Below are 25531 nucleotides of genomic sequence, written 5' to 3' on the forward strand. Positions count from 1 at the left end.
TAGAACAGATGGTCACAGATCTCGCTTTAAGATTAGAAAGTTCACACGTAAACCGCATAAAAACCTTTTTAGGTTTACATTAAAAGGCTTTTGCTGAGTGAAAATAAACCTTATTTTGCTATCTGGGTTTGAGCCCAATCCAGAAGACAAGGGCATCATCTATAGGGAGAAATTTGCCTTCCTGGAGGACTTTTTGATGGAACTGACCCGCATTTGCGTTACATGGAGACCAAGAAAAGCTTCAACGGTTAACCAGACGGCAAGGGGACTCTCATCCACTGAGGATAGCTTACTTGAGCAGTGTGGTCGTGCAAGCCCGATGCAGAATTCGTATCGACCAGCCATTGATGAAATTCGAATCTGGTTCACCTCATCGGAACTCTCTAACCACCTTTATAAAACCTTTTAAATATAAAGGTGTTGGGGAAAATATTTGAATCGAGATCACTATTGTTCTATACAATGTTTCTAATTTAGAAAATGAATATGATCAAGTGGGTTCAATTTGTAACCAGTAATTGGAACATAAATATGAGTACACTTTCAAATGTGTTATACAAATTAATTTACTTTTGTCTTAAATTCAAGCACAGGAAGCTTTGTTTATTCAATTCCTGCTATTATTATCTTGTTTTCAATCGTTTCTATTCATCCATTCAAGTTCAAATACATTCTTTTTTTAAAACTTGTTGAGTGGATGACACTTGATGCTAATACAGTTTTTACAAATATTAATAGGGATGAACGAAAAATGAAATGGAATTTTCTGATGGGTTAGTCATTGTTTTAAATTTTACTAAAAGCGAATCAATTTTACACATACTTTAAAAATAACATCAGTGATAAAGTCTAACTTATAGCTCTATTTGAACAAAAAATTAGCTTATTGGAGCACATTTAAATATTTAATTATTTTATATTCGCTCTGTCAGATTAATTCAATAAAGAACATCATGACATGGTAGCCCGTGGGGTCCACGTCACCCAATTTATACTTTTATAATTGTCTGATACACCACGTGCCTTTTTCTTTTTTCCATTAATACTATTAGTTAACACTCCCCCTATATATATTTACTAAAGGGCTCCGCCCTCTGCTTACTACCGCTCGCCAATCCCCGATAATTGCTATGCAATTACATTTTCGTTCGCTTCGAGTCGTTTTCCTGGAGTTTAGCTGGCAATTTTCCTGCACAACATCACATAGAGAGAATATGATAGGATTGTAAAATGTCAGAGGAACTTATTATCAACATTATAAACTTATATAAAGCAATTTCTATACAAACAATATTATAAACTTATATAAAGCGAGGATGCAATATTATTCAACACATTACTATAGGGCATTAGCCGGAGATTAATCTCCGTATCCGAAGCACGCGTGGTAGAGCCTAACTCAAATCATTGTTGATCTTATAGGATGCCGGACGCTCCCTATATGGTGCTTTATCCCCCCCCCCCAAGTAATTTAAATTTCAAACTAAAAACAATTGAAACCCGATAAAAAAATACTTCACAAAAATTACAAACAAATTAAAACATGTAATATTAATAAGTTGATTCTAAGTAATATTTCAAAATCAAATACCATTGCAAGTAATTGCTCAATTAACTGAATCAATACTGTCAACTGACAAAATATTTTAGTTTCAATCAGAAGTATTTGTAAGTACACCAAGGTATTCGTTTTCATTTAAACGTCTTGAGTTTTCAACGTTTCTTCGCCGCGCATTCCGCCGTCGCGTATTGATAGCACTACGATTATTTTCCCGGTAAGTTTGTGCAGCTAAATCATGTTCATCTCTATGCCGCTGTTGATATCGCCTATCAATCCATTTTTTATAAAAGATATAAGTATTTTAAAGTAAACTCTGTTCAATATATTTTGATAGTTTGGAATGTAAATAGGTTTTTGAGAGAGTGTTCATTCGTGCTTCCAATAACTCTACCCGATTTATCAAAACTATTAAAATATATTGAAATTCTAAAATAAATAACTGCGTTCTATCAAAACAAACATTTTATTATAAAACTTTAGAACAACTATCTTTTTACATTGCCCCTCAAAATTATTAATAAACACTAGATAATATTGCGTTAATGATACTTTAATCTAATGACGTCATAAACAATCGTTTGCATAAAGTTTAGTTCATAATAATCATATATAATCGTTTGCATTATAATATAATAATCGTTCGGTCTTTTTATAGCTTTACGTAACAAGTGTCAGATTTGTTTTGTTTTTTTTTTGGTTTTTTTTTGTAATGGCGATGTTATAATTTTGTTGTTGAGTTAATAAATCTTCCTTTTTATAAACGTAATAGTAGAATTTTCTTAATTATTTGATTCGAAGTTTTATTTGAGGACATTGTATTTTTTGACAGCATTATTAAAAATTATTACCTTTTCACATACATGCGTTCTCAATTTTGATTGGCTGTTTTGTGCGTTACTAACCAGAAGTCTTCTGTGATTGGCTGTGTGTTATCATTCCACTCTCTTCTTATATAGAAAGATATATCTTGTTCAAATGATTAATCGTTAACAAAATATTTTATATTCATCCACTCAAGTTCAAACACATTTTTTTGAAACTTGTTAGAGTGGATGACGCTTGATGTCCATACAGTTTTTTTCAAAGATTAATTCATTCATTTAATTTAAATAATCAATTTTAGTTTTATATGGAAGAAAAAATTGTAATTATTTAATAAAAAGTAATTAAGATAAAATATTTCCTTCTTGACCTAAGTAAGAGTTGACTTTTTTTTTATGTTACTTGTTTATTCATTAAAGCATTATACAAGGAAAGAAATAATAAGATACTTACGTCTTATGAACAGAACAATCATAGAAGGCAAATAGTCTATTAAGAAAATCTTTGTTGGTTTCACTAGATCGGACTGCTAAATCTACTGACACGTGATCTGTGGTTGGAAAAAAAAAAGAACACTATGAGCTATGTACAGAAAAACAAATAAAGTAAACACATCAGGAGAACTATTTTTAAAAAAATAATAATAATATCGTTTCAATATTAATATCGTTATCGTAGTAATTCCCGGGGTAATTTAGAGCCATGGTGACTCAGGGGTTAGAGCATTCGCCTTCCAATTAGGTGAACCGGGTTCGAATCCCAGCGATAGCTGGTCGATACGAATTCTGCACCCGACTCCCACTGACCACAGTGTTGACGTAAAATATCCTGAGTGGAAGACGGATCATGAGTTACAGTCCCCTTGCCGTCAGGCTAACCGTGAGAGGTTCTCCTCTCCATGTAACGCAAATGCGGGTTTGTTCCATCAAAAAAGGAAGGAAATTTCTCCCAATACTTGTTCCAGGAGTTTCCTTGTCTTCCGGATTGGGTTAAAAATGACAAGTCTACAGAGTTGAACGTTAGAAGTCGTAAATCCAAATACCAGGTCAGCTGTTCAACGACGGTTATAAAATAAAACAAAATAATTCCGCTAAAGACACTTTTTTACAAAGATGTGTCTTGATTGCTGTTTATCGAAAACTTTTTCGTCGTGATAGGAAGAAAAAAAAAAATTAAATTAACGGCTTTTTTTTGGGACAGATGTAATAATATGCTATTTTTTATAGTTCTTCCTGACTGTTTTTCATTATTTCAGGCTTTTGAATGCTTTCAATGAATATGTTGCAACACTTATAAATAAAGAAAATTCACAGTTCCCAATAAATGAATTGTGTTCTAACAACTGATAAAGTTACTCCATCTCTTTGGACTCCAAAACAAAAAAAGCTGAAAGTTGATACATCGATTCAAATCTAGTTTTTAAAACTTTAAGTCGATTATTTTATGTAACATTGAATTTAAAGTATAAAATAAAAGCAGGGGCTGTTTAGAAGAAATTTGGGTCCGTTAACAAAATATCTTTTCAGAAAAACGGACCCTTCACAAAATATTTTAACTTAAAAACGGACCCTTACCTAAATAATTTATCTTTTAATCGGGCCCTTCACAAATTTGTTTATCTTTATTATTGTTTTGTTAATCGAATAAACCCTTCCCAGGGCAGAAAACAAGAAAGATGGATGTAAACTAAGTAAGTTTTGTCTTCGGCAGACGCTTCTTCCTTTATTCGTCCGAAATTAATATTTTGCGTTCAGCAGTATAGGTTAAATACCAAATATTTGTATGTTGCATCCCTAATTTAGTAGCAGCAATTGCTGTTTATTTTTGAAAATTCAATTTCCTTTTATTATAATTTTACAGTCTTGAGGTCAATCTTGTGCGTCTTTACAATTTAAAAACTCCATGAAAATTTTTTTTGCAATAACAGGACCCTATTTGCACACATTCACAAAAGCAGGACCCTGTTTGAAAGAATGTGACTTAACGTTTATTTTTTATTCACAAATTACGAGTCATTTTTTCACAATTTTACAAAAACGGACCTTTCACAAAATGCCTGAACAAACCCCTGAATATAAAAACGACACATTTTTGACATTCGGTTAGCCGTAACATTGTGACATAGCGCATTTCCGTCATTTGGCTAGCGGTGGCTAACTTACAATCCAGCGGTTTTTAACGACTTGATCACGATAAAATAACTAGTTTCAGAGAAAGAACTCTTTTATTGATTATGTTTGCCTTTAAAAAATAATCAAGAGACTTTTCAGTTCGATATCAGAGGGTGGAAAATGAAGCTTGAAATGGAGAATATCTTGGAAAATGCAGCAGAGTTGCACATGAGAAGGCAATGAATCCAGCTCCCCATGCGGACTCGCCAGTATTTCATTAAACCTGTGAAATGATTGGCGTTTCATACGCTATGGACCGATAATAGGCCGAAATGCATTGTAGTTGAATGAATTATGAAAATAGTGATTAGATCAATGTGAAAAGCACGCTTTTGCATAATACGTAGCGAACATAGTAAAAAAAAAAATCTCATTTTGGAATAGGGAAAATTAAGCACTTCTTAAAAACACCTAATAAAAAGAAGCCCTTTTAAAGGCTTTTCAGAAACGAAAATCGAAAATAAGCGCCTTACAGCTCTTTCTAAAAGCACCCAATGAAAAAAAAAATCCAACGAAAATCAAAAATAAGCACCTTTAAGCACTTTTTAAAAACACCCAATAAAAAAAGCACCTTTAAGGGATTTGAAAAAAAAAAAAAAAAAACGACAATCGAAAATAAGCACTTTGTAAAAAAGCTACGATCCCTTGATTTAGTTCGAATAAAAAAACGCGTTTCATAAATGTAATAGATGAGGATGAGCTTACCTTTACCCGTGGGTATGGGAGGTCTTTCGGCCAGGACGGGAGCAAGGCAAGCTAGTCCTTGGTCTGTGACTGTAGCCTGGACGGGTGTGCTGCGACCAAAGACGCACATGTATTTTGCACCGAAGGGCAGTTGCGGCAGTTGATTTATCACTAATTCCACCTATCAATTAAAATTGAGAGCATATTTTCCAGAAAAAAAAAAACTACCAAGATTTTATACGATGCGATATACTTACAACTGAGACAGTATTGCGGGGGAGGTGCTCTGGCCGGATAGCTTGGAAATCTATACATTGCTGAGTGTTGAGAGACAACCAACGGGGACTACTGGCATCTACTGTACTCAGAGTGGAATTCTGACAGGCAGTCTTTACTGTACACCTACAACATGAACAATTTTTTTCTTCATCATCTCGGAATAAATTTCTCGTGAAAGTGAAACAGTACAAAGTTCAATAAAAAAAATTTGTACAAATACAAAAAATTTTTTGTACAAATACAAAGGTTTTTTTTTGGTACAAATACACTTTTTACCTCGTATTACCTGCACTAGAGCTGCACAAAGGGCTATCTATTGGCGACGGTCTGGGAAACATCATTGAGGATGATCCGAAGACATGCCATCACAATTTCAATGCTATAATTGATGGCTGTCCCGCTTTAGTAGCCCGACGAACTGCGCGCGAACTCTAGCAGTAGAACAGTTTAACGAAGATCAATACCACGCAGCAGGCTGATCAAAGAGGTCACCCACCCGCCTATTGACCGCAGCCGTTGATGCTTCTGAAGCCGTGTCTTTGCGATCAGTCCACTGAGGGACTGATGCAAAATTAGAGAAAACTATGAAGTTTCAAATACTGAAAAAAAAACATTTTCGAACTATCGAATTTTTTTTTCATTTTGATATTTTAAAAATATTATTTTTAGTATATATATTATTAATATATATTTTTAGTATAGATTCTATATATTATAGTATATATTTTTATATATTATAGTATATATTTCTTAGTATATATTTTTAGTATATATTCTTGCGGTTTATATAAGTAAAACTAAATTAACTGTGGTGATTTTTTGCTTGTTATCACTCATCCATATTCGAAATAATAATTCTACAATTTTAATCGTCTACAAATTAAGTTAACTAAAAAAAATGCACACGACACTATTTCCAATCACGAGGAATACTGACTGTTCTAATCTGCAATTCTTTTACCGAAAATCCTTGTTTATTAGTTTTAACGAAACAAGTTCGCTTTTAACGAGGAAAAAAAAAAAGAAGAAAAGATACGACTTCAATTAAGCAACCTAATATCTAATTTGTCCGACGACATGCAGAAAAGTAAATGTAAATCAGTCCTAACACCGATCTTTAAGTGTCTGATAATTCTAAAAGGTTAATTGCAGAAGCAGCGTCGTGTAAAAAGGTTCTCCGGTGTGTCAAAATGGCAAAGATGACAGCAGTGAAAAGAAGGCTTTTAGCGGCTTCAATTGCGCTCAGTTATTAAAAGGGGAAGCGCATTAACTGAGAGGGCCTTAATGCGTTTCTTTTAAAAATGCAATCGATCACTTGCTAGCTCCCTCTACTCGCACGTGTCGCGTCGAAGGAAATATTTTACAAAAAAATATCAAGAGTTATTCTAATTAAGAGCTATCGCGGAATTAAAAAGAAAATTTAGAATGGTTAGAATCGAATCGTCAACATTCCCTGCAATTCAAGAACTGTTTACCAACTATGCTGCTGTCATGGAATGGAATTGAAAGAATTATAATGGAATCGCCAACTTTTATTTTAATCGCCAAATTTTATTATATTAAAAGCCATAATATAATTACACTGGTGTAAAAAATTAAGAGAATTTTTAGATTTGTTCGATTATCTCTAGAACTAATGGACCAATTTGAATGCAATTTGATACTTACATGCATTGATACACCACAAAACAAATAGCCAATCAACTATTGTAGTACACAGTTGCAGAAAAAAAAAGAATTAATAGGAGGAAGGGTCCCCTCTTGCAGATTGATATACAGGCCTTGCAGCGCGATTTTATACTTGAAATAAGGTAATTATATTTTAATTATTTCCTACGGCAATTGGCCCGAATTGTCCTGTGGCAATTTCATACCTTCCATGAGTGTTACGCACGATCATGCTTGTGTATTACAATAGTTGAATGGTTACTTGTTTTGTATTGTATCAATGCATGTTCACATGGAATTTCATTAAAATCGGTCCATTAGTTCTAGAGACAATCGACTGCGAATTCTCTTCATTTCTTAAACAAGTGCATATTGCTTTTAAAAGACAGTAAATTTAAAGAATCGTGGGCATTAAAATAAAACCCTCACATTCCATTTCAGAAATTGTTAAAAGATTATGCAGACGAAGATATTTTCAGAAGAATTTTAGAAAATTAGAATCCAATCGTCGACTTTCCTTTGATTCAAAAGCTGGTAATCGATTATACTACAGACATAACTTTTAAAGATATTAAAAGAATCTTGAAAATGTTATCATTAGTTTCGTTTTCAAATCAGCAGCTCTTTATGCACTTTCATATATTTATTACAATGGCGTTAAAATAATTGCGACAAGACGACTAAAAACTGTTATTAATTCACACAGAACATATTACTTTTATAGATTTTATTAGGGAATTACACACCTTTTGATCAAGTCCAGCAGTGCACTGACCGTTAAGACACGGTTCCCTGCAGATCATGGGTCCCCTTGCCGTCAGGCTAACCGTGAGAGTTCTTCCTCTCCATGTAACACGGGTTAGCTCCACCCAAAGTACAACGAGGCCCATAAAACACCGAAGTCAAGCATCACAGGCAGAGGTCAGTGTGCGGATGAGTAACTACTTTGATCAGCCTGCGTAGGGACCGAGGGTATAGGTCCTCGTTAAACTGTTCTACCGTGAAGTACTCGACTTCGAGAGCAGGTTCGTCAAGCCATCTTCTCTGCAGAGGATCAAAATTGTAATCTTCGGATCATCCTTAGGGACGCTTCCCACCGTCGCCAACATCCCATTGCGCAGCTGCAGTGCGACGTAAATTAATTACAACTACAACCCTCTCGATGTAAAAAAATACACAGAAACATCTTATTCCTTACTTATAAATAGCGTGGTGTTTTTTACAACGAGTATTTGTTCGTACACTGGGATATACTTATCATTTGATTTACATTATACTGCTGTTACATGCAACAAAAATATTTGAATCGGATTGTTTAGTATGAGATTTGAATCAAACATTTCCTTTGATTGAAAAAACAGGAGATGTTTTATATTTATACAGTCCCGTAAAATCTTAATTATCAGGTGAATACTTTATTGTTTTTATGTGACTTGTTAACGTTCGAGTATCAATTGGTTAAATTAGAAAACATATAATATAAATTCGACACTATATATTATATAACTATAGAATATTTATTACATCAGGTATTACATTAGCATACTATAATAATTGAACCAAATTAATAGACGCACTGTAGCGTTTTAATAACGACATGATTTGCACGAGTTCGTAAGCAATACTTTTATATTTAAACATACATGCAATGGGTTTTTATTCATTTTTACATACTCCTATTTGTATTTATTTTTAACGTATTGAATTACAATGTTAACCCGATACACGAACGCAAACAAGTACAGTCTCGTAAAAAGAATAATGCTGTATAGTGATAATTAAGATTTTACATAGAGTGCGTATAATAATTTGGACCAGGGACTGTAGACGTTCCTTTCCTGAAACAGAAATAAATAAAAAGAATTTTGAGAACCGAATTTCTTTTGATTTAAAAATTGTAAAGCTATTGTATTGCAAACAATACTGTTAAATGCATTACTGTATTAAAAATAGAAGAAACATCAAGGATGATTAGAATCAAATCGTTACAATTCTTTTGATTCATAAACCATTTGAAGAGCGTTGCCTCGGTTTTATCATTATTTTAATTAAAAAATAAAGGAATGTTTTCAGATCAAATTTCCAATTTGTTCCAAGAGGTATTGCTTCCAAATCGCAGACAATATGAAATAGAATGTTTTAATATTCAATTTAAAATTACAATTCAATTGCCAACAATACTGAGTGCATCATTAAAAATAAATGCGGCATTTTTATTGCACTTATTAAATTTTAGAAATTTTAAATTAAAGTAATGGAAGTAATTTTTGAACTATGAATAATTAAATCGAATTATTTCTTTCAGCGCAAGCTCGCTTTTTTTCTGATTTTTCTCAAAGCCTAAAACTTTAATAAATACTAGATTTATAAACTGAATTATTAATTGACTCGGTTTTAATCTTAATTAATCTTCTTTTATCGTACATTAAAAAGACATAAAACAGTTTCTTTTAGAGGAACTTAGTTTAAATAATATGATTCCAAATATTTTTAATTATAACTAAAAAAAAATATCTTAAAAAAGAAAAACCGTGTTCGAACAATTTCATATGATACGACATTTCATTAAATATTATGTGAAATACATGCATTTTCGTAATGAAGGTTTACATTAAAATTATCTATTTGAAATTTCGTGCTCGATATTTGACTCATAATATTTGACTTTTGCTCTTTTTCCGCTTAGGTTAGACATAACACTGTTCAATTGCAATTTCGTAGGTCGATTGGATTCAAAATTACAAGGCTACGGAATAGTTGTAAACACAAAATCGAATGGAGGTTATGTCGAATGGAGGTTATGAAATAAAGTTAAAATTTATCATTCGATCCATAACTAATAAAGATGTAATAAGAAAAATAGTGAAAAGACAGTATGCTTATACTATTATTTTATTAATGCTAAAATTATAAAGGGTATATAATTTTAACAATTATTGTGAAATAGTAGTGTTAAGTGGAAGTAACACGTGGTCTGATCCATAATAATTTGAAAAAAGAATCGCTATAAAACACTTCTTACCTTTTCAATAATATATGCAAACTTTTAACCTGACTTTTAACCTTTGTAAAATTAATCTTGCCGCTCGAATAATATGCTAACACTAACGCAAGATGGTGCATAGCTTTCATAGGACTGCCAAAAAAGCGAGCTTTTCAAAATCTAACATTACTTAAACAATATATCTTTATATAATATAAGAAGAGAGTGAAATGATAACAAATAGCCAATTAAAATTGAGAAAGCCTGTGCGTGAAAAGGTAACCATTTTTAATAATGCTGCTTGCTAAAATGCTACAACTAAACTTACCATCTAAAACTGAGTGGATCCAGTTTTTCCTCATTCATTTCAATGTTGTTTTGGTTGTCATCAGCGTGAAATTAACAAAGTCGTATCGTTTTCCTGTCAATATTTTTGTATCCCTCATTTAAAGTCATTTTCCAGTACCGCTATTATTAGCGAAAATAATAAATGATGGTTGAGAACTCATCCAATTTGTTTGAACACTATAATGTTCTTTTAAAAAATGATTACTTGGAAAAATCTCTTCTGTTCACCAAGAGATCTAATTGTTTATAATACTAATAGATATTTGGGAAGCACAAGCAAACAGAATTCCTTTTAGTACATACATGTTAAGTGATAACTTTTGTAGAAAAACTGTTTTCCGCTAAGAAAAGACAATTATTGCGAAGCGGGGTTGGTGAGCCCCTTAGTCTATAAATAACTAAAGCAAATTTTCACCTCACCAGAATTAACATCTTTACGGCAGCTCATAAATTATGTAACTTATTTCTTTTGTAACTTATTTCTTTTAACAAAACTTATCTAAACTTATTATTTTAACAAAAATTATCCGTTTGAAAATATAGCCTCGTAGAGTAAGCTGAAAACTTTCTAACCGGAGCAGCAGGTATAAGGAGCTAACACCATCCATAGAGAGTAAATAAAGATTCTTACTTTTTTTCCAGTGAGCACCATCCACAGTATGGATTTCTGGCTCTAAGACACTGGTCACATGCTTCATGCCGACCGCACTCCTCCACCCGGATCTTGCTCATCTGTGGAAAAAAACACACATGTCATGAATACTCGTGTGGACGGGGTTGAAATGGGAGTGTTACAAAGAGAGAAAACTATATCTATGTGGGCCCTGAAATACACTGCTGTAAGAAATGAAGATCTCTCTGGACACATTTGATACACCACATTCAACAATTGTAATACACACATACGCTGGACAATTCAGGCTACAGGAAATGATAAACTGCCTAATGGTATGAAACAGTGTCCCCTCTTACAGGATCTTGCAGCGTGATGCCATACTTAAAATAAGGCACCTTCCGACTCCAACGAGTGGGTATATTACAATAGTTTGTATCGAATTTCATTAAAATCGGTCCTCGTGAAATCTCTTAATTTCTTACAACAGTGTTTCAAGTTTGATTCTCTTTCCCGCTCTTTATCACTTAACGAGATATTTGAAGAATAGAAAACCAAATATGGATGGCACATTAACGGCGAAACCTCTCGCATGAATCTTAGCGCAGACAGCCGTGCACTTTCATTTAATCATTCTTACGTAAATATATTTTTGATTTTGCGAGGAGAATATAGGGTATGGAGAAATCACAAAAAGCTCAAATATTATCATGAACAAATTTGGATTTTTGGAAATTTTGTGCACTAAACTTTATTATATTCGATCAAAGGAAGCTTTTTTGTGCCCCCCTAAAAATGAGTTCAAACGAAAGAATCTAAACAACCGCCTACTGACAAGATTGTTGGGATAGAAAGCGAGGATTAAATTTTGTTGTTGCGGAAATATTTTTGTAGTTTCTAAAAAAAAAGCAAGGTGATAAAAAAATTTAATTAATATATAACAGGGTACGTAGCCAAATCTTTCAACAAAAACACCTTTTAAGTACTTTTTAAGCACTATATACATTAACAAAATGCAAAATAATTTTCAAAGACTTTACATGATTATGATAAAATAACTGAACTCTTTTCTGGATTATATTAACAATTATAAAATGATCCAGAGATTTTTTGGTTCAATATCACAGGGTGGAAAATGAAGCCTAAAATTCAGAATATCTTGCAAAATGCACCACATGAGAGTGTAATAATCTCACCGAACCCAGCTTAGTAGATGCACGTTGTAAGTATGTCGTCCGACATGTAAAATGATTGGTGCTTTCATACGACCGAAGGTACACCGAAATAGATTGTAGTTTAATGAATTGTGAAAATGTTGAATAGAACAATGCACGCTTTTACTTAATACACGGAGAAAATGAGATTTTCAAAAAGGGAAAATTAAGCAATTTTTTTTAAAAACACCCCATGGAAAAAGCACCTTTAAGGGTTATTAAAAAACGAAAATCTAAAATAAGCACCTTTATGCACTTTTCAAAAAGGCTACGCATCATGTATAATTACTGTTGAAACGTCAAAGTCGAAAGTTGTTAATTGAATCGAATTTTTTATATTTTGAAAAAAAGGTTTGAAAGGTGATATAAAAAGTGATGTACCTTGTAAGGTGATGCGACGTAGACATGATTTTCAGAAGGATCTAAATACATGTCTTGGAGGATTGGAAAACCTTCATCCACTACTACTTCTTCAAACTCTTCTGCTTCCTCTCCGATGAGAACCTGAAAAAGGAAATAATTACTGTTAATAACAATGACGATGAAATTATGTTAACTGTTAACCAAGAACGAGAAAATTAATTTAAAAAAAAAACGTAAAGTGAAACCCAGAAAAGGGAGATAAAGTCAGAAAATAGGCGAATTGTAACCAAAAACTGGAAAATAAAGTCTAGGAGCACGCAGATTGAAACCAAGAAAAAGGGAGTCAGAAAATATGCAAATTATAATCAAGAAAGGATACATATTCTTCAAAATCTGCAAGTCGTATATTTCCTCGAGATTATCATCATGTTCAATCCCTTTGATACGACTAAGTATTGGTTATACAGTCGAACTCGTTTATAACGAGCACAAAGGGACCGTAACATGTACTCGTTAAATCCGAGTGCTCGTAATAAACCGGTGCTTAAGGCAGGTGTGCAACCAGAAGAGGGGGGGGGGGCTTGGGAGGTCAAATGATTGGATTTGCTTAAAATGTAATTAATATTTACTTACTCTAATTACATTAATTAATTTAATCGCGTTTTTTTTATTTCGCGCACATTTCTTATCATTTTGAAAAAAAGATAAGACAGAAAGACTAGAAAGATGAGAAAAAAGATTGCAAGACAGAAAAATATTGCTCGCTAAAACCGGGTCTTGCTCGTTAAAAGCGACTTCTGTTCCATAGACTTAACATTGATCCAACCAAATATTCTCGTTTCCCTCGGTAAATCCGAGTTCTCGTTAAATCCGAGCTCGTTATAAACGAGTTCTATTGTATATGTGATTCTAAATACTCAATTCTTGTTAACTCACAGGGGGGGGGCATTTTAAATAGCTTGCACTGACACACCCGGGGTGCCCATCCGATTGGAAAGATGAGTTGTGTTAGAGCCCTGTTTCTTTACTAAACTAACGGAAAAAGTAGTTGCCAAAAAAAGTTACAAACTACTTCTCTCTGTAGAATGTTCTCTTTTTCCAAACCACAGTTTGTCACCTGGTGGGGCTGCAATTTTCAGATGCCCCACTGTCGCTTAAACATTGTACTTGTGTAATAATGAAGTTGCTCCTCACATTGTGAAGACCCAGAAAACCTTTATGGCAACCTTGTGTCAATAAAGCGCAGTTTCGTCCTAAAAGGATTAAAAATTATTTTTGTTAAAAAGTCCATATTCAGGTTTTAGCTGACGTCACACTAGCACAATTGCCATTATTCATGACAAGATGGATTTTAGCTGAGCATACAAGACTTTGCCAATAACCTTAAAACTAGCTTTATGAAAATGATTTTTTTCTTTTTTTTTTTTTTTTTGCAGGCTAGAAAACCTTAAGTAAACCTCGATTTTTACAGAGGTTTTCCAAGGATCACACGTAAACCGCATTAAAAAGTTTTTTTCTGAGTGAAAATAAACCTTATTTTGCTGTCTGGTATAGAGGCACTAAATCCAGGTAACCACTTCATATTTTGCGAGATTTCTGCATTTTAGATAAGTCAAAGGAGAAACGCGAAAAAGGTTAACAACTAAATTAAAAACATCTCGGATAAAAATCAAAGACGTAGAACAAAAGATTAGAAAAGAGAGAAAGAACACTTTGAAATTCGCGATACTTCAGGATTACAAAACATACATTGATGAAGGTTCGACAAGTCTTTGGTACCTAGTATGTTGCTTACAGGATACAACTGCTTTGCCCTGCACTTCAAGTTGGCATTGGATAATGTCTCATCCATGTTAATCACTTTCATGAATCAGTTCACGAACTAACAAGTTATTGAAGGACTAGCATATACTTTTCAAGCCAGAAAAACAAATTGAAAGAACGGAAATTGTATAAGATTTTTCGACGAAGGAAAACGAGTCAATAAATTCGCGCGTGTCATGAAGTATTAAAAGATGCGAACGTAACGTAAACGAACAAGAGTAATTATTAATTACCTTGATAAATAAAATGAAGTTAAAAACAAGAAAGTAAAAAAATGATTGACGATAATAATGACTCTATTTCGATTGAAAAGAAGGAAATGGAATAATATTTCTTCAGAGACGAGGGAAAAAATAATCCGCAGTTGTTAGCTGCTTTTTGACACATTATCGCAGAAGATGTGTGACATCCGTGTGATGAGTGACATTTTGAGAAGAAAAAAAGATACATCTGATAATGTCAGGGGAGGAAGAAATTCGACCAATGGCACGCGTCCTTTCACGCTGGACACATCATTATAAAGGCAAGTCACAAGTAAAAATGGCACAACTCACACACAAAAGTTGTTTCGCATTTTAGAAGTAGAAATCTCAGTTTTTATAAATCTGATTCTTTTGCTTAGATTAAGAACTGTTCTGAAAAACAAAGAGTCAACTTTTTTACTTTTATAATTCGAATTTCCTCTTTAGGAACTGATCAGAAAAATAAATAATTAATTTTTTTACGGTTGTGTTGCTTTTTTTATTTATTTTGTTAGATCCAGTTAAAATTATTCCAAATTTTTTATAGTAGTTCTAATTCACGATTTTAGTTTAGATTCAGTTAGAACTGCTCCAAATTAATAAAGATCTTCTCTTTTTGCTTTCGTACGCAGTTCTAATTCTTCTCTAATTCAGATCGTAAACTAACAAAAATTAACTTTTTTAGTTTTTCTTTTCTTGTAGTTTTAATCATTTTCCATTTTGCTAATATTCGAAATTTTAAAAAATCCATTTTCGAATCTCAATGGGATACCTACGAGAGGCGTAGAGTGGGTATCTCAATCCTGATTGGTTGTTGAAACGCGTACGTTAGCAAGTGTTCTTTCCATTCTATTTCGAGTAAGCTGTCAAGTACCGATTCTCTTTCAGAAAGAGTTGAATTCTTTCACAAAGCCATGTAGAACATGAACAAACTAATTATATATCGAAGTTGACAAAAATATATGACAGCTATAATAAAATGCGTAAACAAATAATAAATCTAAATTAAGTAAAAGACGGAAAAATTTATATTTCAATAAATTCCATGCGTGATACGGAGCAGTATTTAGTTTACTTCACGTTCGTTAACATTCTAACTTATTGATAGAATCTTAGCTCAACTTTAACACGCCATTTTGTTTATAAACTATCTTTTGACGTCCACACGTGTAGGTATCCGTTCTCTTCTTTTTGAATTGCAAGTATCCAACTGTTCTTTATTCGGCAAAAAATTATGAAGCAAAACAGGGCGAGCTTTGTTAAAAACATGCATGCGTTAATAACGAAGCATCACTAAAAATATAATATAGTTCCAAATTACTCTGAAACCTGCGTCAAGTCATACGCATTATTGAAAAAAATATATAGGACAGATTGTTTCAGCATTTTGTGGACCAACTGAGAAGGAATTTTCATTCAGACATTTGAAATCGTTAGTTAAAACACACTCATGCTTATGACTTCTTTTCGTTCTTTGTTGCCATTACAAAAAAAAAGAAATATTATTGGGGTTTTTTTCTTCACAACATCTTTTATATAATAAAATAGGTAGTGATATGTAATTCACTCTTATTAAGTGCATTTTAAAATATTTCTCAAGACGCCAAGGAAAGAAAGTGGATATAAAACACAAGAGGAAAAAATAAAATCCTTGCACGAACTACAGAATAGTGCTGAATTAAGAGTTGTCTGAAATCAAAACAATCGTGTAGCAAAAGCTAGACGCCTTCATGGTTTTCAATTGATGGATCGACATAATCACGATGGTAACCATCCATAATTCCATCATGAACCATTATATTTTTGATGGTATAAGCAACTTCAATGTTGGAATTCGGACTGACTTATGATGGTCCAACATAAGAGTAGCAATTTGTTTTGATGGTTTGAACCACCAGAAATTTCCATCATAGTTTCGTAGAAATCAAATGTTGGAACTATGATGAACAACAACCATCATCCCAATGTAAGATTTGTGATAGGCCAGCATGAATTGTTTTGCAAGGGTCTGTTCCAACAATTCTTCCCATCATGGAAATGCATAGTTGTCGTGGACGAATCATTTGTTGATCCACGAGAGTCTTCTCTTGACGGTTAACGATCATAGCAGCATTTTCCAATTTACATGGCATATCGAAAACACCATGAATGTTGAAAATGTGGGATGATGTTGGACCATCACTGAAACCATCAAGATTTGGGGGGTGCTTAAATTAAGTCGCAAAACCTCATTCTAAATAAGGCTTCCTGAGTAGGGTTTTAATGGAGAGTTATCATTATTGTCAGATTTTTTTGAACAAAAGTGCTGAAATAAATGGAATAGTTTTGGTATAAAGCTATAAAATACTCTATCAGTCAGATTTTACAAAGAGGCATTTTACTGCTTAAGGCATCATTTTCTCATCGTAATTCCTAGTACTTTTGATTGAATTCGAGTAAAAAGAACTATATAAGAAAAAAAAATTATTCAAGGATTGAAAATTAAAACTTTTTATTTAAAGTCATTGTAATATAAAATGATTTCGGGGAAAGTAAAGAAAATTCAAACTCATTAATTTCCAACTTTAATTGCAATTATTCAGATTTAACAGAAATACAATGGATCATTAAAGTGATGAAAATGAACACATAAATGTATTTTTCGAAGAAGAAAAAAAAAGTTAGTTGCAAACGATTGTTTTGAAGCATAGTTAAAACTTAATCCGTAAAGTCTTAAGATACAAAAAAAAAAAAATATTTCAAAATTTCATGTTTTTTGTTCGCCAAGCTTCAGTTATTAAGAACAGAAAATAAATAGAAATGGTTGAGGGATTATACAAAAATCGACACACTATTTTCAGCCACGCAAATACTATTTCAGCACCATGTTCCGGTACTTCATATCAAAAATGAAAACGATGAATATATTTTTTATTTTATAACCGTCGTTGAACAGCCGGCCCAAATTTTTGGGTTTATGACTACTAATGTTCAACTCCGTTACCTTGTGATTTCGAACCTTATCCAGAAGACAAGGGAATTCCTGGATCAAGTACGGGGAGAAATTTGCTTTCGTGGCTAACTCGCATTTGCGTTACATGGAGAGGAAGACTATGGGAACGATTAGCCTGAGGACTCTAACCCATGATCTGTCTACCATTGAGGATATATTACGTCAATACTGTGGTCGGTGCAGGCCCGATGTCAGCCATCGCTGGGATTCGAACGAGGTTCACCTTATTGGAATGTGAACTTTCTATCCCCTGAGCCACTACTGCTCGAAGATATTGTTCGCTTTCGAATCTTAACTTTTTTAATTAGAATTTTTTTTTAGATCAGTCATGCTAACAAACTAAAGGCTAGCTAACTAATTTGTTTACTAAATTTTCTTAATACTAACAACTTGGCTAATGGGCTAGGAATTTTGAAAAAGTTTGTGCCAGTGTAAGACAATTAGTTTTTTGTGAAAATCTTTGTATATTTATAACCAAGATATTGCTAACTGATTTTCAAAAAGAAAAAAAATTCGGAATTCATGATTTTTTTCAGGAGTACAATCATCTCTGATGTAATAAAAAAAAATATTTCGAATTGTTTTTCAGCAAATGGAGAAAAAAATTATAGATGCTACAGTAAAATAAAAAAAAAAGTAACTTAAGCATGAAAAAAAAATTAATGACGTTAGATGATTTGATAATTATTGGTCAAGTCATCTGAAGATTATATGTTTTGTTTAATTTTATCCTCCCGGGGCACTCAATTGAGTCACGGTAACAAAGAAAAAAAGACACTATAGCACTGGTTATTGAAAACTAGAAATAAACAAAATAAATTGAAATTGTTGAGGGCTTATTAGGGTGCGTAGCGAAATTATGCAACAAAAAATAAGCACCTTTTAAGCACTTTTCAAGCACTCAAAAAATATTTTTAAGCACTTAATTGACTGTTTTATCTTATTTTAACCGTCATGTCGGGAAAAAAAACCTTTTGACAATTGTCAAAAATCATGAAATTTCGAATCATGTAAAGCGAATCGCGTTTCCATAAGCTACGGACTGACAATACGCCGAAATAGATTGGGGTTTAATTAATTGTGAAAACGTTTTCACAATTAATTACGCTGAATAGAACAATGTGAACTGTGTCCTTTTGCATAATTCGAAGCGAAAATCAACATAGTAAAGGAAAAAGTCTCATTTTGAAAACGGGAAAATTAAGCACTTTTTAAAAACACCCCATGAAAAAAGCATCTTTAAAGGGTTTTTAAAAATTAAAAATCCAAAATAAGCACCTTTAAGCACTTTCTAAAAACGCTACGCACCCTGTTTATATGAAAATCGAAACACTATTCCTGAGTAGGTTTGGAAAAATTCCCTTTTTCGAAAGAGGCATCCCCTATTGTCGTTTGGGAGGGTGGACGAGCAATCTTTCTATGACAGTCCTCTGGATATCGTTTTAATACTCAGAATCCTGCTCGTAAAAATTCCTGATCGTAAAAGCACTTCCTTTCCTTCTTTTTCTGCCCTCTCGCGTCTTTCATTCGTTCCTTTTCCATCCATTGCACGAGAAAGATGAACCATAAAGCACTCGGCGCTCGCTTCGGCCTCAACTTTTTTTTTTATGGTTCCCTGCAACTTCCTCTCATCTTCTTCAAAGGAACTAACTGTGTCTTGTTAGCGTGTCAGTTTATACTTCGGAAATGCTCTTTTTTTTTTTTTCATTCTGTTCTATGCAATTCCACGACTTGTTACCATACTATGTGGAATAAGTGACGGCATAGGGTGATGTATTTGAATCTATTTCTCCCTTTTGCACATGGAAACACGCGATTGACTATAATGGCGTCGCGAGAGAATCAGCTTTTAGCTCGCATCTTCGAAACAGCTCCAGCAACATGTCGGGCCACATTATTGCGAGCAAGAAAGTCGGAATGAGTAAGGAAAAACGCCTCAAACGCAGCTTTTGAATGCATAAAATCATATATCTTCCACGAATAAGGAGAAAGATGGAAATATTCCACTTTTAAAACTTGCTTCTACATTTCGAAAGCGGTATTGCATATCCAGTAGATAGGAAAATAACTCGACCTTTGAAATAATTAAGCCTATGAGAACAATAATGCATTTGCAGCAACACTTCCTTACAAACAGTCCATATTATTAGACGCACTATTATAATTATCAGCTGTATTGTTTTTACCCTGCTGCACTTGTTTACGTTCGTGTAATAATTGGTTAACAGTGTAATGCAATACGTTAAAAATAAATACACATAGGAAGTATATAAAGAATAAAAACCCATTACATGTTTGTTTAAATATAAAAGAATTGCCTTCGTGCAAAACATGTCATTATCAAAACACTACTGCGCGTCTCATAATTTGATCTAATTATTATAACATACAATATAATTAATAGTCTATATTTATATAACATATCGTCGAATTTAAATCATATATCACCTAATTTAACCAATTGTTACACGAATATAAACAAGTGCAAACCGGTTTCAGTCTCGTAAAAACAATGAAGCTGTATAGTATATACTACTGAGAATTAAGATTTTACAACGAATCTTATAGTTCGTCCAGGGACTGTTCTATAGTTCTGGTCTTATAGACAAGATAATTCCTCTCATCACCAAATGGTGTTTGGACACTGAAGAATGTTCTTATTTATAGAATCGTTACTATAGTATGTCTATTTCTGTATTTGTATGTCATTTAAGTTTATTTGATTTTTTCGTCAGTCTACATAGCAGACCTTATCCTTTTTGGATCATTAGGCAAATCTTTAATGAAATACATTTTTAATGAGAAAAGTTAAATACTTCCTAGCTGATCTTTGTGTAAATTTTGAAAAATAGCGCTCTTCCACTAAGTTCTTCATTTTATAATACAAAAATTCTATAGTTGATTTTTATTCAATAAATATCTTATAAATGATCTTCAACAGGTTCATCAACTAAACTCTTCATACTCTACAGCTTATTTTATCTAATCAAATTCTTAAACCACAATACTTAATGTGTTTTTCACACTTAACTCATAATTTCATAATATAAATAGATACTCTAAAGTTGATGCTCATTAAATCAAATTCTAAAGAAATACATTCTCCGAATTAATTTTACAACATGAATATTCCAGAACTGAATCAAATTAAACTCTTAAAAATGACACACGCTTTTCCACTGAACTTTTTACTTAATACCTCTTATCATCTCAATGCAAATACAGCTGGATGATTGAAAAAGAAAAATATATTTAAATATCAAGTATCATGATCTTATTTAGTCAAGAAAAAGTATTAAAGGATTCCTTCATACGAAGGACAATCGACAAATAGTGACTAAATACAAATGAAAAATTATTATTTCATACGAAGAACAATCGACAAACAATTATTAAATTCAAATGAAATAGAATTCCTTCATACGAAGAACAATCGACTAACAATCATTAAATAAAAATGAAAAAGGATTCCTTCATACAAAGAACAATCGACTAACAATTATTAAATTCAAATGAAAAAGGAGTTCTTCATACGAAGAGCAATCGACTAACAATGAATACAAATGAAAATGATTTCCTTGATACGAAGAACAATTCGACTAACAATTATTTAACACAAATGAAACAGGAGTCCTTCATACGAAAAACAATCGACACACAATTGTAAAATACAAATTAAAATGAATTCCTTCATACGAAGAGACAATCGATTGACATTAATTAAAATCAAAATAGCAAACTATAAAAGATAAAACGTATTTTTCAATCAAAACAAAATAAAATAGAAATATATTTTCCCTACCTATTTTGAAACAAATCGTAAAAGCAGCGAGAGAAGAAAAAATCTTTGATAGGGCGACTTTTAGCAAACGAGAAGAAAAAAAGTAAAAGTAGAAGTTATTTTTTTCCCCCATCCTTTTCTTTTTAAGACCTTTTTCTGTTTCACCGGCTACTTTTAAAGGGTGTGAGAAAAAGGGGGGAGTGGGGGGTTAGCATTTATTTCGGCCGGAACCGTTAAAAAGATTTAACGAGCATGTAGCAACATAAAAGAGTATTTTAAGAGAAAGACTTAATGGAATTTCCTATGCCATTAATTTTGAAAACTATGAAAGATTTATATTTAATTTTGTGTGTTTTGGGGAAGAAATATTTAAAAGGCTTTCGAAGAGCTAACAAAGGCAGCATTCATAAAAGGCAGATAAGTGCAATAAAATAGGTAGTTTGTGAACGCTCACAGTTTTAAAAGAGTTTTTGAACTGCTTTTCTGAGACGGATGAAAATTTATCAAGAAATTAGCAACTTTTAACTATGCAAACTGAAGTAACGCGGACAATTTTTCTTAAGTTAGAGTTACTTAAAATCACCACACAGAATAAATATATAAACACGGTGGAAAGTAGCCTTGTACTAAATTATCTGGAATTGCAAATTATACAAACTGAACTTTCAAAACCATGAAAATTTAGATAAAAAAAATTCAGCATGAGAGCTGTCGAATTATTTTAAAGAAATAAAAATTTAAAAATAAAACTTCTTAAAAAATCAAAAATCCGACTTTTTCAACTATCACATTCATCAGGACGGAATAGCCTGATTGGTAGGGCACTGGGCCCGTATCCAATAGCTCGTGGGTTCGATCCCAGGCCGGCCGAAGACTCCCCGTGGTAACTGATGCACGTTAAATCTGTCGAGTCTCAAAGTCCTCCATGTTCCCATGACAAATCAATACCTCTGTGGGTACTGATCCAGGAATTTCCTTGTCTTCTGGATTGGTTCAAAATTATAAGGCTATGGAGTTGAACATTAGTAGTCGTAAACCCAAAACTGAATTGGCTGTTCAACGACGAATATATTTATATAAAAAAAATTAAAAAAAACAACATCACATTCAGAGCCGAGATGGCAACCATTCGCCTTCCAATGAGGTGAACCGCGTTCAAATCCCAACGATGGTTGGTCGTTACTTATATATATATATATATATATATATATATATATATATATTGGGGTAGAGAAAATCAAGGGTATCAGAGATGGGAAAAGTGTGGAGTGAGGGGAAACTCTATTTACAAAGAGTATGGTGGTTTATTTAATGTATATCGAAGAAAGCTCCATCAGCTTTTGATATAAAGAAGAAGAAGAAAAAATATTTATTTTTATATTGAAATAGAATGGAAAAAAGCATACCTTCTTGAGTGATCCGTTCCGTGTTCCAATGAAAGCGACGACGTGATGCGATGTAGTTGTGGCCACCACAGAGGAAAGAGTGATGTTGTCGTAGGTGATGAGAGGAAAGGAGGTGATGGGCAGGGTTCCATTTAGTTTCAGAGATTCACCACAGAAATTAAAAATGTTACCTCCCTTCTGAAACAAAGGGAAACCGTCAAAGCATATACACATTATTTTTCCAATCCACGGCCTCTAATTTTTTTAAGCATCCATTTTTCTCCCCTCCAATTCTTCCCATTTAATGACACACACTCTCTCCCAATATACTATATTGTTCAATGGTTCATTAAATACTTTTCTATTCATTGTACTCAAGTTCAAATACAATTTTTTTTTTTAAAACTTGTAGTTACTTGATGTTAATACAGTTTTTTCTACAGTTAAGATTACAGTTTTTTTAATACAGTTAAGATTATTGCATTCATTCAATTTAATTAATAAATTTTAGTTTTATATGAGAGAAAATATTGTAATTATTTAATAAAAAGTAACTAAAATAAAAAATTTTCTTGGCTGACCTAAGATGGAATTGACTTTAATATATATATGTATATATATTACTCGTTAACGTATATATAATTACTCGAAACGAGTAATTATATATATGTATATATATTACTCGTTTCTTCTAAATATGTATCGTAGGATCTCAGAAATTATTTTCTTATTTGTGTTTTTTTATTTATATAAAAAAAACCAACTAATCAGTATTATATAAATGGAATCTAGCGTGTCTATGTATAAATATATTTTTTATTTGCATATTTAGTTGGCTTCAAGATTTTTTTTTTCTCTTCACAAAATGGGCGGTCCGCACATTTAAAAAGGTCCCCTCTCCTATCCAATTCGAAATTTTGAACCTTAATATCGTTCGTATTTAATCGAATCTCTTTTGACGTTAATATAATACGGTAGTGCAAATTACCATAGAAAAGTAAAAACGAACATTTATCTTTAAATTCGTGTAGCTTTATAGACTTGATATTAATTCATTCTTTTAACTTTCTCGAAACACCTTGAACCATTGAAATAAAATCTTAAATTACGTTCGATTCAGAATATTTGAGAAATTTCGCGTTTTTAAAGTGCCTCTTAAAATACTGATTCACACTTGCCGGCTGATGAAGTATACACCCATTAAAAATTTTCATTCTGATTTATTAAGTATAAAAAGTAGCTACAGCAGCTTTCATCATTTAGAATCGGTAGCTACAGTTCAGTTTCATTGTAGATGAACACCATAAAGTAAGCTTCATAAAAACGCCAAGAGATGGCGGTAGAGACACAGAAGAGGCTTCGTTATCCTTCAAAACTGAAGTTATCGTAAATCGATGAGATCGAAGGCGTATTGTCGCTGCTCAATATAGAGGCCGATAGTAGTACATTTATTTGATTTCCCTTCACTTTAGACGATTTGAACGTTTGGGGAAAAAATGAAATTAAACTTTGAGTTTTCTTGTGTATTTTAGGACTCATTTTGTTACGTATTCATTCTCTTTTTGGAATTTTATTATTGTTCAAGGAGCCGTCAACATGAATTTGTTTTAATATGAATTGAACAGGGTAGAATTTCGACTACAATCTTCCATACAAATCTGTTTCAAGTAAACAAAGTATTTGTATTTTTAAAAACTAGGACAACTCCTCGAATGGAATTATAATACTGTTCAGAAATAATATTGTTTGACGCATCATAGAACAGCTTTTACTGGATATACGGTCCAAATTAATAGACGCACTTATGAGAGTCTATGTAAAATCTTAATTATATCAGGTGATGCAGCTCTATTGTTTTGACGACAGCTCTTGTTTACGTTAATGTATCAATGGGTTAAATTAGACGATGTATATTATATCAATATAGACTATTTATTATATTATCAAATTATAATAATTAGACGCACTATAGTGTTTTTATAATGACATGTTTTGCACGAATTTGTAGGCAATATTTTTATATTTTAAACATACCAAGACAGATTATACCTCCTATTTGTATTTATTTTTAATGTATTGCATTACAATGTTAACACAGGGTGCATAGCCAAATTATTCAACAAAAAATAAGCACCGTTTAAGCGTTTTTCAAGCACTCAAAAAATATTTTTAAGCACTTTAAAAAATATCATAATTGAAAAGTTTTTGACAATTGACGGTTTTATCTTGTTTTAACCGTCATGTCAAAAAAAAAACCTTTTGGCAATTGTCAAAAATCCTGAAATTTTGAAACATGTCAAACGAATGGCGTTGTCATACGCTAAGGACTGACAATACGCCGAAATAGATTGGGGTTGAATAAATGAAGTGTAAAAACGTTGAATAGAACAATGTGAATGGTGTCTTTTTGCATCATTTGTAGCGAAAATCAACATGGTAAAGGAAAAATCTCATTTTGAAAAAGGGAAAATGAAGCACTTTTTTAAAAACACCCCATGACAAAAGCACCTTTAAGGGCGTTAGAAAACGAAAATCTGAAATAAGCACCTTTAAGCGCTTTTTAAAAACGCAGGGAGTGTGTAATGCATGAAAGTAAAATAT

General features: G+C 32.5%; 1 protein-coding gene across 8 annotated transcripts in view; it reads right to left on the bottom strand.

Annotated features, from left to right (window-relative positions):
• LOC107443911 (plexin-B) overlaps positions 1 to 25531 on the bottom strand; it is a 193497-nt gene that overhangs the window by 51532 nt on the left and 116434 nt on the right. For 4 of the 8 annotated variants that reach the window (XM_043047550.2, XM_071182957.1, XM_043047552.2 and 1 more), the window contains 6 exons: positions 22952 to 23125; positions 12725 to 12847; positions 11148 to 11248; positions 5496 to 5640; positions 5260 to 5419; positions 2837 to 2933 (listed from right to left, as the gene is read on the bottom strand). In XM_043047550.2, coding sequence (XP_042903484.1) covers positions 2837 to 2933; positions 5260 to 5419; positions 5496 to 5640; positions 11148 to 11248; positions 12725 to 12847; positions 22952 to 23125 — 800 coding nt within the window. Of the gene's footprint in view, positions 1 to 2836; positions 2934 to 5259; positions 5420 to 5495; positions 5641 to 11147; positions 11249 to 12724; positions 12848 to 22951; positions 23129 to 25531 lie in introns of all 8 variants that reach the window. The other 4 variants (XM_043047548.2, XM_043047549.2, XM_043047551.2 and 1 more) reach the window with 2 other exon arrangements.

Source organism: Parasteatoda tepidariorum, chromosome 7 (assembly GCF_043381705.1).
Source record: "Parasteatoda tepidariorum isolate YZ-2023 chromosome 7, CAS_Ptep_4.0, whole genome shotgun sequence".
Taxonomy (NCBI): domain Eukaryota; kingdom Metazoa; phylum Arthropoda; class Arachnida; order Araneae; family Theridiidae; genus Parasteatoda; species Parasteatoda tepidariorum.